Source organism: Alligator sinensis, unplaced genomic scaffold (assembly GCF_000455745.1).
Source record: "Alligator sinensis unplaced genomic scaffold, ASM45574v1 scaffold442_1, whole genome shotgun sequence".
In the NCBI taxonomy this organism is placed as follows: Eukaryota; Metazoa; Chordata; order Crocodylia; family Alligatoridae; genus Alligator; species Alligator sinensis.
This window is the reverse complement of record NW_005841829.1, coordinates 3,087,939-3,107,859: the sequence shown is the minus strand read 5'-3', so window position 1 is coordinate 3,107,859 and position 19,921 is coordinate 3,087,939. Positions and strand designations below refer to the sequence as shown.

Sequence of the window (19,921 nt, the reverse complement as noted above, 5' to 3'; positions counted from 1 at the left end):
GGAAAGAGGTGAAAAGAGCCAGTTTAAACAGTTTCTTTAGTGATTCCCTAAGTGCACAGGAGTACCACATACATTACAATGGGTTAGATGGCTACAGGATAGCAGGTGTATTGAAGCAGATGAGGCTGCATTGTTACTGTGCCTTAGTAATGTGTGCTCCTGCAGTTGTCACTGTAGAGTGTAGTTTAAATGCGCGACTGCTTTGAAGTAGCACTAAAGTCTGAAATGGCCACAGGCTGGCCCTAGATTGGGGAAGAGATATACAAAGATGGGGGAAAGTCAGTGTTGTCATGTGCTTCCCCTCAACTGTACTGGGCACAATTGGCTCAGCTAAGACGAATTTCTTAAATTTAGTAAGTAGTTACCCAGCTGTCTCGGGTACTGTAACAAACCACGAAAATCAGTCCGCTAACAGAATTATACCACTGATTTAGAGTTGAAGGAGTTGGTTCCTAATCCTGCTTCCAGTGCAGCTTTTTAAATTATAGTCAGATGTTATATTCCACATATATTTGAAAGGACCAAGAAATTGGCCATCCTTTCTCACCTCAGGTTCCCACAAGGCAAGCACTTTGGTCTTTGGAAATAAATATTTGGCTGAGGCTTGAGTAGCAGCTCTTTTCTTGAGCAAAGGTCAGCAAAGCTATATATCAGGTCTCTCTGAGTACTTGTAACACAAGAAATAATATTGACAGAGACACACGTATTGCTCGTACAAGCACAGATTGTAAACTGCGTAGTAATTTCTCTGATGTTTAAGCACTTCGAAGGATAGAAGTGGAAAAAAAAGTGTAAAAAAAACAAAAAAACCCCCCAAAAAGCCACTGTCTCTTCACTTACTGTGCTAGGGAGAATGTTACAATAATGTTGTTGTATATTAAAAATACAGAACGCACAAATCTGATATACATAATTGTCTTTTTGTTCCTTTTCTATTTCAGTAAAAAAAACATATAATCTTCTGTTTTAGACCGAACCTTTCAAGAGCTTCAAGGTTACCACTATAATTTAGTTTAATGTTAGGCATCCAGTCAGTATTCATCTGTCAGAAGAATCCAACTTTATGAGGCTGTTATCATGCAGTAGCAGACATGCATGTGTCTGTTCAAAAGGAGAGGAAAAAGCATACTATAAAGTGATCAAGTTTAGACTAGTTTGGTGAATGCACAGATGGATAGATCTCCATAAACACACATACATATTTTAATTTAATAAATTATGCGTATTTTTGAAAGGCCTGATTTGTTCTCACTCCCGTAAGAGACGAGGAAATAAACTTAAAGACGTTCTTTCTGAATATTTTTTTTGTTAAGGTTTTATTTTGCATATCTCTTATCATGTTTGATGTCTAGAGAAGTATTTCTTCTTTCATTCCTTGCTAGCAATCCAACTTTATGCTTGTCAACAAGCAATGATGCTTGCCTATTTTATAATTGTTTATTACCTTTTTTTAGTCGATAGCTAGCAACTAATGTAAAAGGCAGGAAATAAGGACTACAGATTATGTTCTTGGCTGTGCTGCCAATTGCCCAGGACCTTGGAAAAGTCACTCAATTGCATACTCTCTCTCAGATCATACCCCCAAGGTATATACTTGAGCCTTAATTAATGATGTTACTGCTTTGTTTTAAATTGGGATTTTTATCCAGAAATCCCAAAGTATAGGATTATTAATATTTAAGGTATTTTTTTAACAGTCCTTTTCAATGTTGGGAAAACTGCTAGCCAAATAAATGTTTAGGAGGATGTTTCAATATGTTTATCTTCATTTTACAAAGAGTTAAAATGCTTTGAAAGCAAACAGCATGGGTTTTTTATATTTTATTTTTCAGGGGAAGCTGTGAATGCTGGAGATGCATTGTGTGAAATTGAAACGGACAAAGCAGTGGTTACTATGGAGTCAAATGATGATGGTGTATTGGCCAAAATAATGGTAAGATTAACTTCTCTTGAGCAGGTTAAGGTCATTTGTCAAAGGATGAGGTCACTGCTGATAATAGCTCAAAAAATATTTTCATATGGACTTCAGTTTATATTTCCTTTCCCTCCCCTTCAATTTTCATATAAAAATACACTTCAGGGGTGGAGGCCTTTGATTTAAGCAGTGGAAAGAGTGGGCAGGAAGCAGTTTTGTGCATCTAAACATGGTCTAGGACAATGGGGCCCTGATTTGACTGGACTCTGTGTGCTGTCCAGTTGTAAGGAATGAAATTATTTTATCCATTTTGACTTACAAGTTTTATAAAATGGTGACCGTATTCTGGTTTTGCGCTTTAAAAGCTGCTTACCAGACATGAACGCCGCCCCCCCCCCCAACAAACAAACAACCCCCAACAAAACAAAAAACCAAAACAAAAAACAGCAATTTACTTTCAACTTGCTGTACCCCTGTGCCAAGCTCAGCATGTGCCCAGAAAAGGCATCGGGTCAATTTGACCCGGCTCACCCAATGTCTTTATAGATTGGGCACTTCAGCGGGGCTTTTTGGCGCTTTTATCTAATAGCTGATTGAATCCACCACTGAAGTGTGTGATCTATATAGATGTTGGGCGAGCCAGGTCGAATGCCTTCCTTGGTAAAGTACTGGGATTTTGTTCTTTTTGTTTTTTCCTCATCTGTCAGTGGGGTCTAAACTCAACTCATTCCTCACAGACTTTTAGAATAATGAGAAATAGTTTATTTTGTGTGTGTGTTTATATATGTATATATGTGTGTATATACGTATGTGTATATATGAATTTGCTGGTAGAATGGTATTGCATATCTCTCTTCCTCCCCATCCTTTCCTACTTCTATAGTACTGAGTTCTGTATAGTTACTGGATCCAGAAGTTAAGTCTCTGTCGCACAGTGATTCTCAACCAAGGTGCTGTGAGATCCAGAGGGTGATGCAGAGTGCCACTTGATATTAGCAGTGTTAAGTCTGCAAATACTATGCGTGATTCACAAGGTAAACCCAGGAATTTCAAATAGGAATCTATAGGGTCAGAACATTCTGATGTGCTGTGGTCTTAGAAGTTCTTTGCAACAGAAGAATGGTTCTATTATTTTTATGTTGTCAAAAAACAGTAACAACTAAGAACTGGCATGAGGGTACCTTCAGTCTGAAATCGTTGATAAATACTATTACCACCTGGTTCTTAAGAGAGTCTCATTGATGATTTACTATATGGACAACAATGAATATATACAACATATTAATTTAATTAAAACATTCAATTCAAAGCTTCTAGTGATCATTTTAGTCTTTTATTAAAAATCAGTGAAAGCTGTCATAGGCAAGTTTAAAACAAAACTTCTGACAAATTTTGGAAACAATCTTTCACAAAAGTATTGTCCAAATATATTCAGTTCCTCTTAACCGACTCAAGAAAACGTAAACTGGCAGTCATCTGTATTCTTGTTGGAAATCTATTTTTTTAAAGAGTTGCAAGTTAATTTCTTCCTTTGTTAGCTTTCCAGAAGATGAATCGTATTTGACCATACCCATTTAAAGAAATAGGCGGTTTACAGAGAGTTCAGGGTACTATCTGGATTAGGTTTGACAACTCATTGAATTTCTATTTTCAGAGATTTAGTTTAGCTACAGAATAAGTGGTTTTCTGCTTAATGTAGTGTCTCTGTTCCCAAGATTTGAATTCCCTTCCTTCTGACACTTCTGAAGTTTAATACATGCGGGTATATAGGGGATAATGAGAGTTAAGGTGTGGGGGCTTGAGGGAAGTAAGTTCAATAACCTTTCATAATTGCTTTTTTGTGGAAAGCTTCAGGAATCATGGTGAAGTTGAGTCCTGTATTTGTGACATGACTTGGGAAAATCTCCCACTGGGAATCTCTTGGCTCCTTTGTGAGATAAATAACTAGAAAGCTTTAGTTTTGGAACTTTGTTCTGACATCCTTGTTTTGAAATAAACATGACTGACTTTGTAGCTGTGGAATGCTTCACTGTCACTGTAGTTGAGGTTTTATAAGTATCTGGGACTATTAATATAGGCCAGACTGTGCTCTGGTTCTGCAAACATTGTCTTTCCTCCCTCAAGGCTTGATCCCAATGCCCAGTGAGATCAATAGAAAATTTCATATAGACCCATTAACTTCATGGAACTTCATTTCCCAGTTTTTCACTTTGATGGATTCAATTTGATTTTTGCAGAACTGTTTGTGAATTGTAAGTTCCCTGTTTTGATATGAGAGCTATGGAGATGGCTAGGCATAAATCCCACAGCACAGATCTGAGGCTAACACCATTATATTAAAGACATCCCTCTTTCCATAATGAATATTTTGTATTCGTTATAGTACGGACTTCAAGAGAATTTGGTTTGGTAGTGGCCACTACTGAAACACAAGATATAGCACAATTGCATTAGAGAAGCTTGGCCACTTAGATGTTTCTTAAAGCCATTCAGGTATGTGGAGGTAGGGATTTACAGTCACCTGCTCTGTAGTAAATTCCCATGTATTTGGTATAATCTTGCATTAATCTAGCCCTCAGTACAGAAGAGGATGATATGACTGTGTGTGATGTATCATCTTCACAGATCACCTGTACGTGAACCAGCCCACTGCTACTTGGGTGAAGTCAAACTTTCTCTATAATCTGCTCTGGACTGTGCTTGAGACAGCAGGGATCCTGTCATCTGTGATCTCTGCCCCTCTGGGTGGCACCTAGCACGGAGGAACGAGGAATCAAACATAAGGGAATAAAAGCCAGACTTAGCACATTGCAAGAAAGGACCAGGAGTGGAAACTCAGAGCTGGCAGGGAGGTAGGGTGGGGAGCCATGGAGCAGAGACTGAATGAGTGTGGATCAAGACTGTGAAGTAAGGGAAGAAAATGAAAGTTGAGAGAGGTTGGATGAGATGCAGCAAGGGAGATTAAGGTTGGCTGGCCAGGCAAGAATACTCCTAACAAAGAACTTGAGTCTGAGTTGAAGGGGTCTGAGAGTAGCTGGACAAGGAGTCTGGGAGAGACTTGGGGTCAAGGAAGTTTAAGATTAAGACTTACTGGGAAAGAAAATTGGGACTGGAATCAGAAACCTGAGGGTGGAAATAAATACTGGTGAGGAAACTGGAAACAAGATGGTCAGATAAACTTAACTGGGAATGAGTTAAAGAGGATATAGCAGGAGTCGACCCTGGAGGTAGTAGGTGTCTTTCTGTGGCTGCTCTTGGCATGCTTGAGAGTAACTGTAGGGGATGCTGTCGAAGTGTATTTTCTGGTTTAGGGGTATTGGTTGTAGCTGTGTTGATCTAAGGACGTAGGCGGACAAGGATTTTTGGGTAAATCTAATATCTTTTATTGTACCAACTAAAATAGTTGGAGAAATTCTTCTTTTCAAGCTTTTGGGTACAAACACCTTTCTTCAGGAAGGGGAATCTTTTAGAGTATTCACACAGGAACGAGGGATGGGTGTGCTCAGGGCCATCTTTGCTGAGGGATGCTACTGCTGCAGTGTATACCTGGCCCTGGAACTCTGAGTCTTTGCTGTCAGCTTGAAACTCATTGGCCAAGGGTCTCATCTCTGTTAATGTTGGTAGGAGATGAAAGCCTAAAAGCTTTGTTATTCTATTAAGTTAACTGTACAAGTGTGATCTAAAGATTCCAGCCTCCCTGCTATTAGCCATGATGGTATGTGCAAAAAAAATAACAGGGTATTATGAAAGTTGCAAAGTGAAGTATTACATTAATTTGTCAGCCTTGTATACATATTGTGATAATAAAGTCTTTAATGCTATGATACGTATTTTTTTCTGTAGGACTCCACACTTATCACTGGACAGTGAATTACTGAGCAGCTAATTCAGTATTTTTTAATCTCATTTTTCAGCGTGTGGCCGTATTTACTGCACATTATTGAAATGGTGCTTAGAACATAGAGTTATTAATATCCTGGGCTTTTTATGGTCACTGTGGTGTCTGTGTTCTTCCCAGACATTAATTAACTTATTTTTACAACGCTCTTGTGAGACAGAGCAGCTTTGTATTAATTTTACAAATGAGGAGCTGAGGTACACAGTTTGAGGTCAAAAGCATCTCTTCATTTTGTGCGCTCAGTTTGAGATCTCTCAACCCTAGTTTTTCAGTGTTTGGCATTAAACAACGTTTTATATTTCTAAAGTACATCTCCTGCTGACTTCATTTGTAGCTGTGAGCTCTCAGCACTTCTGCAAATCAAACCCCTTAGTGTGAGGAGTTCATAATTAGAGACCACCTCTGAAATGGTCGGTTTAAGTGATTTCCCCTGCATATGTAGGAACTGTTTCACACAGAAAGGGATGGCTTGCTTTCTGTCCCCGTCTCTCTCTGTCTTTCCCTGCAGTCCCCTGCATCATTCTCTACACATGTTTCAGTATATGCAAAAATGAGACGGGGAATTTTACAGACAAGTATTTTCCAATACACAACCCTAATTCATCTCCAGAGCATGATGGAAAACTGTTATGGGTTCATGTCTTCAGAGACTGTATCATAATGTATATGCCTAAGGAGAGGGATTTTTTTGTTTATGTCCAGGTTTCTAAATTGTCTTAGTCCAAAGAAAGTAAGGGGTTTATTATACTATTTAGATCTGCAGTTCTAACCTTTATTTTAGGAGATTACTCACTGACAGAACTTGCGGACTCAGTCCTGTTTGTGGTGAGTTTTAGGGTAGCCAGATTTTTGTTTATTGCTTGCTTTTTTTTCTGGATTATTTAAGTTCTTCAAAATCCTCACAGTTATCATCCTGATGGTAGAAAGAATCTTTGTCTTCTTCCCTTAGTGTTTAAACAAAATGATTAATTAGGAGAATTTAAACTTGAAACGTTAATAATTTCAGATCTTGAATGGAAAAAAATAAATTCTTATGGGTAACAAATAGGGTTTTGACTTCATTCACTGTCCATGTAATGTAACTTGCATACAACTAGCAGCCTTTCTCATAGCAATCATAGAGAAATAGGGCTGGAAGGGCCCTTCAGAGGTCATCTAGTCTAACCTGCTGCATGAGACAGGATTATCCTTGTCCAAACCATCCTATACAAATCCATTATCTAACCCAGTAGTTCTCAACCTGTGGCCTGCAGGCCCCTTGCAGCCCAATCAGCACACTGCTGCAACCCATATGACATCCTGTTAAAACATTTTTAAATGGATACACTGCAAGTAAGGTGTGTGAGTGTGGCCCATGCTGGGGCTGTGTTCCAGCATGGGGCATGGAGTACTTTGCCACCTTTGCCCCTGCCCAGCCACATAACAGTAGCTCTAGGGCTGGGGCTGCCATCCCTGCAATCACTGCTACATAGCCAGGTGGGAGCCAGAGGCAAAAAATGCTCTGTACTCCAGCCAGAGCCGGAGCAAGGGTGGGAAGCGGGCAGCAGTGGGGGCTGAGCGGGGTGGGGCAGGATGTGGGGGCAAGTGATGTGGGGGACAACAGATGCTAAGGGGTGCAGGCATTGTGGGGAGAGGCAGGTGGAAGCGGGGGTCAGGGGGCAGGGGGCAGGTGAGGGGAGTACCAAAGCAGCAGGTAGCAGGAGGGGCAAGTAGTAGTTGGGGGGTAGGGGGGGCAGGTGCGGAATGGAAGGCAGCAAGGTGCCTGGGGTCAGGCTACTTGACCCCTTTGCCACCTGCTCCTCTAGTGCTGCTTGCCCCACTATAGTGGTGGGATGAACAATTTTAAGATGACCCTCCAAAATTAGAGTTTATATATGGAAAATTATTTATTAATCCAATTCTGTAGGAAGGTGTTGTTTTAAACTCAAGGTCATCTTGGTTTCAAGTAAATAGCATACTATTATGTATACGTAAAGCATAGAGTCTAAAGTTAAGTAGAAAGCAGGGTAGATTTTCACCTTATATACTCACTAAAGTATGTAGTTATAGAGAGTCCCCTTGTAGAAGTGGGGAAAAGAAAGAGAGCTGTCCACCCTATTAGGATACTGGATGACCTAGGCAAACACTGTGATACTATGGATTACATGCCACAGTTCAAATTAAAGTGCCATATGAATGAGCCGCAAAAATATTCTACATTTTACAAGTAGCATTTTGTGGCTGGATTACCATTATTATTACTTCTTATTACACATTATCAGATGATAAATTGTTTGAACATGTGCCATGTTACAATGTATTAATACTTTAATTGCACTCCGTTAGCACTTTAATTGAGCTTCAAATAACATTTCAGCCAGGGGCCTAAGAGAAAAGATGCAACCAAGACTAATGGTATAATTTGAGAAGTAAAAATCAGGCTTAATATAGGTCATCTTTTTTAGAGAATGAATAATACTCAGATATGGAAATACTTTGCCAGGAGAGCAGAGCTGAGGCCCCATTGATTTGGACAAATTAGGCACGAGACTGCACAAAAGCTGTTGGCTGTATAGAATATCTTTTTTAGGAAGAGAGGGTGACTGGATGGTGTACCAGTTATTTCTCTTTCAAAATTCTGTGATTATCTTAGTTATCTTTCTGGAGACGGGAAGGATTTGTTTTTGCTAGTTATGAGTTTTTATTTGTGGTTGTGGTGGGTTTTATTTGTTTACCGCATGATAACTGCGTACTTATTTTTCTTACTAGCTATGGAATGTCAGACTTTTGTTATCTGCAGATTGTTTATTATAAAAATCCATAAAACAAATGCTGTAGGTTTTTCTTAGGTTTTCCTAGCAATAAACAAGTGGGGAAAAAATGGCTGAACAAACAGTAATAGACAGAAGCTATCTACAAAACTGCACATGTCAAAAAAACCCCAAATACCTGTGTCAGCATCTCTTTTATATGAAGGCTGTATTTAAAAGAGCCACTATAAATTATACTAGCATTTCATAGTTAATTAAATTCCTGTTAAAGCAACATTATTGTATGCCTTCCTTATCTATATTCATGTCACAGCATGAATGTTCAGCTTCTTTGTGTAGTCAGCTGATCCCTTCATGGTCACAGATAGGTGAACACATTTCAAAGATGACAGGATATATGAAAGAAAAATGGTTTGAAGCCCAGATCTAAGTATTTGCATTCAGTCCTTTTTTTTTTTCCCCTCCACATGCCAGCTTTTCCCTGGAACATATTATCTTAGTCAGTATTTCATGAAGTTTATGGAATTGGATCTAAGATTTATTAGGAAAATGAAAGAATTGTATTGCAGTTCAATTGAGATTTTAACCTTTCGGGTTTTAAACAGCAGTAAGTTTTGATGAGAGTGGCTTTATCCACATGTGGTGTGGATGTTTGTTTTCCTGGGGACAATTAGTAGTGGCACGCCTTGTGCTGTCGCTAGTTATCTGTGGGGAATGCCTGTGCCATGTGAGCTCTGGCATGCAGCAAATAACCCCAGAAGGGGTAGGGGAGGCTGGGACCAGCTCTGGGCTGGCCCCAGCAGTCTTACCTGGGGTCCTGGGGGCCTCCCAGGGCTGGCTCTGCTTTTGAGAGGCACATGCTGCCTGTGTGTGTGCTGTTCTGCTTTTTTTCTCCACACGTTTTTTGACCCCTGGATGTTCAGAAAAACCCTCCATGCTGTGTTCCCTTGCAGCACAGGGAACAACTGAACGTACACTATGTGGCACTGCAGCTTGGTCTGCACTGGGACGCAGCCAATGAGTCTTGTCTTTGGAGAACACAAATTCAATTTATAGCACTTATGCACACTCTTCTAATTTATCTTAAATTAATCTTAATAATCGCCTTCCCACACAGTGATTGCCTTGGATGTTTTCAAAAGCTGGCTAGATAGAGCTTTGGTTGGGATGATCTACTTGGGGATAGTTTTGCTTTGAGCAGGGGGTTGGACTAGATGACCTCCTGAGGTCCCTTCCAACCCTAACTTTCTATAATTCTATCCCTGAGATTGAAAGCACTTCATTTTGTTGCCTGGATGGCCTGATGATATGAAGTATCAATGCAGGTAGTCTTAGTCTTTCCTATTTGAACCTTTTAAGAATGATAATTATAAGTGGAATGAGAATTCAGGTGTAGGTATAATTTGCTGCCTTATCTGTGGTTTCTTATTAGTTCAGTACTACAATACCAGTGTGCTTCCTTTGGACCTGCCAGGATTTAAAACACTTATGTATCAGTGATTAGTAAATATAACTAATAAGAAGTTTTGCAAACTCTTAACATGGCAGCAGTCATTCATTTATTTTTGTGGTTTAGTGAAGTGTAACACTGGACAGAAAAAGACTTCCTTCCAAACCCAGTGTACAGCATAGGCTTTTAGCATGTGTTTTTTTCTTTCTTTCTTGTATACTGCAGAGACCTCAGATGTTATTAAAAAAATTTGTAAACCTAGTCCCAAAATTACACCACACTTACTCCTTGGTTTTAAATAACATCTGGAAAATGCCATTAGACTATTGGATGAAAATAAGTTCAGAATTAATCAAATAGCTTAAAAATCAGTTTATAACACAGCTTGGTAGGCTTCTGTTCCTCAAGAAATGAAATTTGCAAACATTTAAAGTAGAAAATTTAGAGGCATGGAAAAGGGAACATATTTATGCACCTGCTGAATAAGATGCACAGGACTGTTGAATAAGGACTGTGACATAAGATATGTATGACATAAGGATTGCCATTTACTGGGTCAGACCAGGTTCGTCTAGCCCAGCATCATATCTTGCAGTGGCAGAGTGGATTCTGAGATAGAGGGGGAATAGGGCATGTCCAGAATTTTTCACTCCCTGCTCTTGTCCCATTGGAACTGCTAGAATTTCTAAGTGGCTTATAACAGTAGTCTCGGGCACAGCCCATTACAGCTTTCAGAATTCAGAGGTTTAGGAAATTCTGATTCAGATGCTGTCCCCCTGCTTACCCGGTCAAACCAAAGAGTCCTAAAGAGATAGCTGACCAAGAAGACCAGGAATTTCTTTGCATAATGAAAAAATATATTTCTGGCAGCCTGTTTAACTTGAAAGTCTCATTAGAGAGAAATTTGCAGAAAACACTGGACTGAGAGAGGTCTTGCTGCATCTCCTTAGGCAAGGAATATAACTTTTTGTCTATATTTACTTCTCCTTTAAAAAGAGGGATAATTGTGTTCATTTATCATCATAAAATGTTTTAGTTATTGATGAGAACATACTAAGTATTAATACATTTAAAAACTTAAATATTTTGTGGGAGATTTTTAAGTTGATGAGAGAGAGGTTGTGGGTGATCACATGTCGCATCCAAGAGTCTGTCAGAGCTAAACTACATTCACTTGTATACTGAAATTGGGCCAGTGAAATTCCCTCAAATGCTTGTGGTGTCAGAAGCTAACATATTTATGACTTTTCTACCATGACCTAATCAGAAATGGTGGTAAATTCTGTGTGGTTACGTATATATTTCTTAGGGCACTGGAATCCACTATTCAGCTGTCTGTGGCATTAACTCTGTGGTGTCTGTATAAATGTCTTCCAGAAATGATAGCATTTTTCTCTCAGTTGCTTAGTAATGTATGTTGAATGATTAACACAGTCAGTAGGTCAAAACCAGCTATTCGTCTGGTTGCTTACTGCCTCAGAAGGGGCAAAACAATCAATAGATCAGTTCCAGCGGCTTTGGCAGCACATAATTTCTTGAATTTAAAAAATGCTCTTGCTTGTTGGAATTATGCTCTCCCTTTGGGGAATGTTAGGAGGTTGGTAAGACTAATATACAATACTTTCAAATTATTTAAAATGGGTATTGATTTCTAATTTTAATTTAAGAGCCTAAACTTGATTGGCAAGTGCTATCGAAGGCTTAGAACAGGTGAGTTATAGCTTTTGGGATTATCTGCCCAGCTCTGACACTTTTTTATTTGGTACTCTTCCAAAAATTCTGTTCTGGGTTTCAGAGGATACTATTCTTCTCTCAAAAAAGCAGATTTCTGTTTTTTGTCCCTCTTCCCCCCTTCCTCCCCCAGCCAATACGGTTCTTTTTTCATCTCAGAGAAGACCGTATTTACATCACCGAGATGTTGTTTAAACTTTCATTTTAAAATAGACTTTGCTTAACTGTTTTGGAATTGAAGTTTTGAGTCTGTTTGATATAAAATATATCTTGCATAATAACCGCTGGCAGTTTATAAATGACAGCTGGGGGTGCACCGATAGAGAATTTATGGACTGATACCAGTGGCTGATTTTTAACAAGCCAGATCAGCTGATGCCGATCCGATTGCTAATATGCAGCCTGGCAGCTTGGAGAGCAGTGTTTGACTGGTAAGTCTGTTGTGGGGGAAGGGGCAAGGGTGGAGGGAAGGGGCAGATCTAGGCCCCTGTGGTGAGGGAGGGAGTGGGGCAGGGGCAGGTGCTGCATAGCCCTGGCATAGCAGGGCATGGGATGGAGCTGTGGCTCATCTGGGAGGTGTGGGGGGGGGGCAGTTTCCACTGCTGTGCATACCCTGTGAGGGCATAGGGAGCGTGTGTCCCTGGATCTTTGTGCAGGGTGAGGGTGGGCTGCTGCGGTGGGTTCAGGGTGAGGATGGTGCCCAGCGTTTCCCAGTGGGAGAGGCAGAGCTGGGCTGCACTTGGAGCGGGTGGTGGCAGCCCTGGGAGGGGGGCTACAGTGAATTTTGGGGTGGCTGTAGCCCCCTCTCCCAGCGCCACTGCTGCCCACTTTGAGCACAGCCCAAGCCCTTCACCGGGAAGAGCCTCACACTGCCCCCAGCCCACAGCAGCTGCCCACCCTCACCCCATGTACAGATCTGGGGGCACTCGCCTCCCATGCCCTCCTGTGGTGCATGTAGCAGCAGGAACCGCATCTCCTACACAGAGCCCCATCTCCATACCATGCCCTGCTCCGCCCTAGCTGTGCAGTGCCTGCCTCTGCCCAGACCCTTCCCCACTCCCTCCCTCCCTCCCTCCCACAGGGGCCTCGATCTGCTTCTCCCACACCCCTTTCCCCTCCCTCTGCCCCTTCCTCCACAACAGACTTACCAGCCAGGCACTGCTCTGCACTTCTGGTCGCCTGTGCCGCGCTGCAGCTGTGTGCATGCATGGGGCATTTATCAGCAACATTATTGGCCACATCAGCCAAAAAAGCTGATTGCTGATAATGTCAACTTTCCTTGTAGCGGTGCTGATATGACATGGGACCAATGCATCGGTGCACCTCTAATGACAACTATCTAATTAATATAGATTTACTTTATAGCTTTCTCACTAAGGGCCCAGCATTAAATGCTCATTGAAATGGAGTATTTTCCATGGCTATAATGGGCACTGTATCTTTTATGATGCTCTTAAGTGATTAAAATGAAATATTTACGATAAATGATGACTTACAAAAGCCAGCATTCTTCAAAATTGTTAATAATGTTGGTTTTGCATCATTACTGAAAGGGATATTGTTGTATAGTTCATGTTGCAAATTATGTAGCTTTTTAAAAAACTCTTTTGCCAGACCTAGACCCTGGTGATACTAGAAATGTGTAATTTTTTTTTTAATTTTGAAACAAGCAGGTTTTTTATGCAAGTGTTCTCTGTTCGTGCATTGTGACAGGGGGCTTAAGCCATACCCCTGTTACTAAGGGAGAAGCTAAAGGTGAAACTTGAGATACAGGTGAATAGGGGAGGTAGGACACACACCAGGAAGAGAGAAGAGGCTGATGACCACCGCCAGACATAACACGCGGGATGAAGCATCAGACATTTCCCTCGGGGCACTAGAAGAAAGAAGGAGAAGAAACTGTTGCGGCGGAATTACCCGAAGTGAGAAGGGCCCTTCAAACAGGAATGTGAAAAAACTACCCTGGCCCGGTGAGACGTGGGGGAAATACTTACCTTCAGGATGTTGCGGCTGGAGATCGGCCAGCAAGACCTCAGGGAGGCGGGAGACTTGATCCCTGATAGCTCTATTTCCCAGGACGGATGACAGACATTCGAAGTGGTGGAGAATGGCTGTGATCGGGGAAGGAGTAGCAAAGAAGCTCCACACTAGGACCTAGGGTCCAACAGCCAAACAGCTCTGATCTCCGGGAGTGGGGGAGAGGAGTGAGGAACTCGACCCTAGGGACCAAGCTCCAGGGGACAGCTGGCTTGGCCGGAGCAGTGGTGAGCTCCATGACCAGCAGTGAAGCAGCTGGGAGTCTGCAATGTATCCGAGTGGCGATTTAGCTGCCTTTCACTAATGAGGCAGTTAGCTTGATTATACCCTTTTGTTCTATGTTAAATAAACTGGCACTTGTGAAATATTCTACTGGGTGGTCTAGCATCTTTGACCTCTCCCCTCAGGGATTAACATCAAATCATTTTTCATCTCCATAGTCGTGGCAGGCGAGTCTTGAGGAAGGAGGGGGTGGACAGCTGACACTCTCCCACATGCATAAATCAAGTATTGTAATATACTCCTTGTCGCAGAGCACTGAGATGCCCTGCTCCTGAGGAGGAGAAACTGCTATGGAAGGGACCCTAGCAGTGAGTAAATGAGGAGCCCAGGTGTGGGTTGCCGGGGCAACCAGGGAAGGTCAGCTGACCGGAAGGGGGCAGGGCCTGGCCCTTATAAAGCCCAGAGGCTGAGGCCAGGCTAGCAGTTCCCTGCCAGCAGCCAGAGAGAGGAGCTCCCGGAGCAAAGATGCGAGAACCGCAGGTACCGCTCAAGCAGAGTAAAGGATGGCAGCCCTAAGATGTCTGAGCAACATGGGTTTAGCCGGGCGGCTTTAAGTTACGTTATAGCCTAGGGACTTGTGTTTTGCTTTGTTGTTGTTTATCACCGGTGGTTTGGGTGAGTTTATTAGGGGTTGGAGTCGTCCTCATAGGGGATCCACAGCAGTGTGGGGACCCCAGCGCCAGTAAGGGCGCTGCCTGCGGGATGCATAGACCCCAGCCCCAGAGAGGGGCGGTTGAGAAGCCCAAGTGCGGGCGTGGTGAGCCCCTGAGGAAGGGCATAGCATTGCGGTGAACCCTGAGGAAGGGCATAGAATTGCGGTAAACCCCGGAGAAGGGGGTAGCAGTGCGGTAGGCCCCAGAGAGGGGGTGCATAGACCCCAGCCCCAGGAGAGGGGCAGCATTCCTGAGAAGGCCCAGTGTGGCCACGGAGAGCCCCAGGAGGGGGGCGGCAGTACAAAGAAGGCCCTGAGAGAGGGCGGCAGTACAGAGAAGGCCCCAGAGAAGGGGGCAGCACTTAAGAAGGCCTGAAGAGAGGGCAGCAGTACTGAGGAGCCCCAGAGAAGGGGGACAGTGTTACCGAAAGGGGCAGCATTGTGGAGAAGGCCCCAGAGAGAGGGTGGCACTGCAGAGGATCCCTGAGAGAGGGCAGTGCTACGGAGAGGGCCCCAAGAGAGGGCGAGTGTATAATTGACAGACCAACGTCTGTTCCAACTGCGAGGCTTGGGGCGTGGTATAAGGGGTGGTTGGAGCCACGCATAGCCCCTAAGGCTAGTGTGTCCCTGAAGCACCCATTACAGAGTGAGAACCCGTAAGGGGCCCGGGAAACCACGGGGTCTGAACCAACACCAAGAAGTGACCAAGAGGGCATAAGGCAGCCTCCCAAACTTATCTAAACATCAAAGACGTGGCGGGCGAGAATTAGAGGGTGCCCTTGGGCTGACTTGGCACGGAGAAAGGGGCCTTAAGGAGATCATGGCCCTCCTGTAGGACCCCGCCCGTGACACTCCTATTATAGGGAATAAAAATGGGAAATTGACCAGTTTGGGTGTGTTGTCTAAGGTGCCTGGGGAAAAAAGGTGAAAAGTAAATTTGATACTTTCTATTTTTGTTTAAGTTTTTATCATGTCAGGTCTTATATGTAACAAATGATGAACTTTGTCAAGTTTGAATCCTGTTCTAGTTCAACTGTATGCCTTCTCAGAGAGTTACATTTTCTTTTAGTTCAACTTACTGTACTTATTAAATAGTTTGACCTAAAGGTAGTGTGGAGGAATCTAAGGGTTCTCTTAGATTTATGTAACGTTTTAAATCCTTATATATAGGTGACATCCACTGTTCCTATCATTTTTATAAGCATGAGTAGCTATATCATTAACTCTATTGAGTTGCCTGAATGTTTCCTGTAAAATGAAATGCGACTGTTTTTATATAAGGACTTAATGTGTCAAATACTGCCTTGTCAGTTGTACTTTGTGTACATGTAATGTCTCAATATTGAGCCTATTTCAAGCTCAGCAGTATTTAATTGCAACTTAAGCAATAGCATTTCTTGTGAAATATTTATTATCCTCAGGAAAATGTAGCAGCGGTGGAGTTTAAATATTTTTACATACGTCTTTGCTATGTTATGCACACTGAAGTGATTGAACGACGCATAGAAAGTAGCGCTGGGAAGGGACTGACTGCTTTGGAGACCATTTATCAAAAGACCAAGTATAGTAAAAGTAGTGCAGACTCCACCCTCAACACTGTTATACCTGGATGATGAGAAACCAAAACTAATTATGGAGACTAGTGGTGTACCGATAAAGGTTTCCTTGGCCGATACCTATAGCCAATGATTAATGTACCTTATTGGCCAATGCCCATCTGATAACTGTTATTTAAAGGCATTTTAAACTACTGACATAAATAAACCTTTTTTGTTTGTTTTGCAGTTAATGTGCACGTGCACACACACACGCACAGATCTGCCTCCTGTCTGCTCCAGCCCTTGATGAGGAAGGCAGTGAGCACCTTATTCCCATGCACGTCACCTACTTTCCCACTGCTCTTCCCAGCAGCCCTGCTCCCTGTGCAGTCTGTGCTGCCAATCCCAGGCAGGCGGGAAGGTAACCTTGCATGGACAGCAGTGCTGGGTGCGTTTGAAGCCCCAGAGCACACCACTGCCTCAGTGCCAGCAGACCTATGCAGCTGAGCTCCCACAGTCGCCACTTTTGCAAAGGTGCCTGATGCTGTGGAATGTCTCTTGTGATGCCTTACCCAGCCCGTGCGCAGCCCAGCGTCTCCACGGCAGCCCTGGTGCTCAGATCCCTGCGGCATGCATGCTGTTGCCATGACAGTGACAGTAGCAGCAGGACCTGGTAACAGTCCTTTTTTTGCTGAGTGCAGAGCCCTGAGTCTGCTCTCTGGAACCCCCCCCTCTTCCCCCCCCAACTGCAGCTCTCTGGGACATGTAGTCTGCCATGGACTCAGGCTAGCAGTAGGGTGTGGGTACCAGGGTGCTCTGGGTACGCAGCTGTAATTATTGGTTACAATGACCAAAAAAAGTTGATAGCCGATGACAATTTCTCCTTTTATGAGTGCTGATCCAGTAGCTAATATATTGGTGCAACCCTAATGAATACCGTCATCAGACTAGTTCATAAGTAGATTCTTATTAATACCACTCCTAGTTACTTTAAAGCCAGCCTTGGTATATCTCTGTAAACTCTAGTCCTACTTATGACTTCAGTGTAGACCTAAGCTAAGCATAACTAGTTAATAAAGTAACCTGGACTGAAGAGCCCAGGTTTTCAAATGTTTAAAAAAAAAGAAAAGATATTGTACCTTCACCTTAAAGAAGTTCTATTTGGAACTTGCATCTCTAGCAAGTCAGTGGGGAAAAAAAGGGTTTAGGGGAGGACTGCAGACTTAACCAATTGAATAACTACCTCAAAAAGGATATAATTAATAAGCATGGAGCCTTCAAGGAATGGGAAAAGGCACACTGATCATCAGAGAAATCTAGATTTTAAAGGGCAAAAAGTTGAGGAATAAAGTGAAAATTGCCAAAAGCCAAGTTAGAATTTGCAAAGTAAATTAAAATAAACAGAAGATTCTTTAGCCATAAGGATACAAAGAAAACAAAGAATAAATGGGGGCATGAGGCAGTAAGAATGGAGTTGAGATTAATGATGATAAACATTTGGCCCAAAATCTAAATAAATGCTTTGTCTTGGCTTTTACTAAGTAGAACAAAAGTATTGGACATGAGGATTAAATCCGAGTGGTTAATGGACATGAGGTACTGGGAGTGGATGTTACTATATCTTGATAAGAGCACAATTCTAAGAGCCTGACCCATGCAGGTCAAAAGGACCTGGTAACTTTTACTCCAGATTTCTGAAAGAACTGACTTGGAAAATTAAAAGTCCGATAGCAAACCACTCATGTTGGGGATAAAGCTGTTTGAGGAGTAGCAAATCTGTATTTAATAAGGGTAAAGGGATGAATGAGAGTGAGTGATCCAGGCTACTGCAGACCTGTTGTTTTAGATCTCAATTGTATGCAAGGCTTTAGAACAAATTTGAAAACTAGGAACAATTAAAAATGTCTAATTAAATGGAAAATAGAATACGATACAGCATGGTGGATTGTGCCAGACTAAAGCTGTGGACAGACGTTATAATTGCATCCAGAAAATGAGCATGCAATTATTCAAGGTCTGTAAGGCTAAAAAAATGGCAAAAAACTGTCGCAAAATGAGCTAATTCAAGTACAGTAGCTGTGAAGATGCAATGCAATGGATTTCACTGCACAGTAGTTTCCTGAATAAGTACAGGAAGTCCCAGATACGTTTGTACATGGCCACATTGAAACTAGGGATTCGCAGGTCTTTGCTCCTTTTGCTACCAAAAATAGCTAGATTAAAAGCTAGTACCAGTATGATGATGCCTGCTGCACTCATGCCTCTGTGGTACAGTGTAGACATGCCCTAAGAAAGAAAAATCTTTTCTCATCTTCAGAGTGAGATCCTTAAGAAATAATAGTTATCTTAGTCACTTATTTATACCTCTATAAGCTAGGGGAACACCCATTGCAGGAGTGGGAGTATTGAGAGAGGTTTTGGGGTTTTTTTGCATAAGATGCAGTTAAGCTGCAAATGAACTACGAGCGTGATTGCCCAATGAGGCTTATGTCAGATAAGAAATTTTCAACAACATGTAATTTCATTTGAAGATACTCTGCATTTTAAGCATTTGTTGTTTTTCAAATAGCCATTAACTTTTATATAACCATTTTTCTCCTTTTAATTTGCACTGTTTTACAGTGCTTTCCTGACTGTTCCAGTTCATAGCATTCTTAACAAGTGAGCAAAGAGGGTTTTTTTAAGACTTCAAGTAGGAGAACATCCCTTTTGTTAATTTGCAGAGCCACTCTTCTGTGGTGAGCATTAAAATTGATGTTGGACCAATTTTCGAACTTGTTCTCTTCGTCTTTTGTGTCATTTATCTTTTAATAATTGCTCCATAATACTTTTACTGTCCTCAACAGTCTTCAACTCAGAATATTTCTAAAACTTTTCTTTATTTCTGACTCGTACATGGCACCTGCAAGGAAACCTGATCAGCAGCTGCTTTGTTCACACCTCGTTTTGTACTACAATGCAAGTTCTAGCTTTCATGATGATGCTGTAATGTTTTACCACTATGTAATGTTTTATTTGCTTTGGTAAGAGAGCACAGACCAGGGGTGGGTAAAATACAGGCTGTGGGCTGGATGCAGCCTGCATGGCTATTCTATCCGGCCCGCGGGGCCCCTAAAAAAATTTAGAAAATTAATATTTATCTGTCCTCGGTTCCTGGCAAAATTCACAGGAGCCAAGAGCAGTGGAGCCCAGGGGAAGCCCCAGTAGGCTCCTGTAACAGCAGGGCCTGCCGAGCCCCGCCCCCCAGCCGGAAGCCCCAGCAGGGCCTTCTGGCCTGGGACCATGTGGCTGCACTGGCACGAGAAACTCAGGTAAGTGGGGGTGGGAAGGGCAGGGAAGGAGCTGGTGCGGAGCGTGGGGAAAAGCAGCCCCTCCCCTCCCCTGTGGCTGGCACTCCCTGCTGCAGCTGCTTGCAGCCTATGCGGGGCTGTCCTGAGCAGGCACAGGTAGCCCCATGCGAGCGGCTGCAGCGCTGGGTGCTGGCCACGGGGCGCCGGAGGGGCCGCTTTTCCTGCACTCAGTACCAGTTTGTAACCCGCCCCTGCTGCCAGCCTGGGCCCCGCTCTGGCCCCAGGCTCACCCGTCGGGGCTGTGCCACGGTGGCAGCAGCTGCTCGGCCTGCAGGAAAGCGCCCCCCCCCCCCCCCCCCCCCTCCGCCGGGGCCCGGT

General features: G+C 42.8%; 1 protein-coding gene across 2 annotated transcripts in view; it reads left to right on the top strand.

The window, feature by feature from the left end:
* Positions 1-19,921, top strand: part of PDHX (pyruvate dehydrogenase complex component X) — a 122,938-nt gene that overhangs the window by 29,347 nt on the left and 73,670 nt on the right. For both annotated transcript variants that reach the window (XM_025213258.1, XM_025213731.1), the window contains exon 3: positions 1,833-1,933. In XM_025213258.1, coding sequence (XP_025069043.1) covers positions 1,833-1,933 — 101 coding nt within the window. The remainder of the gene's footprint in view (positions 1-1,832; positions 1,934-19,921) is intronic.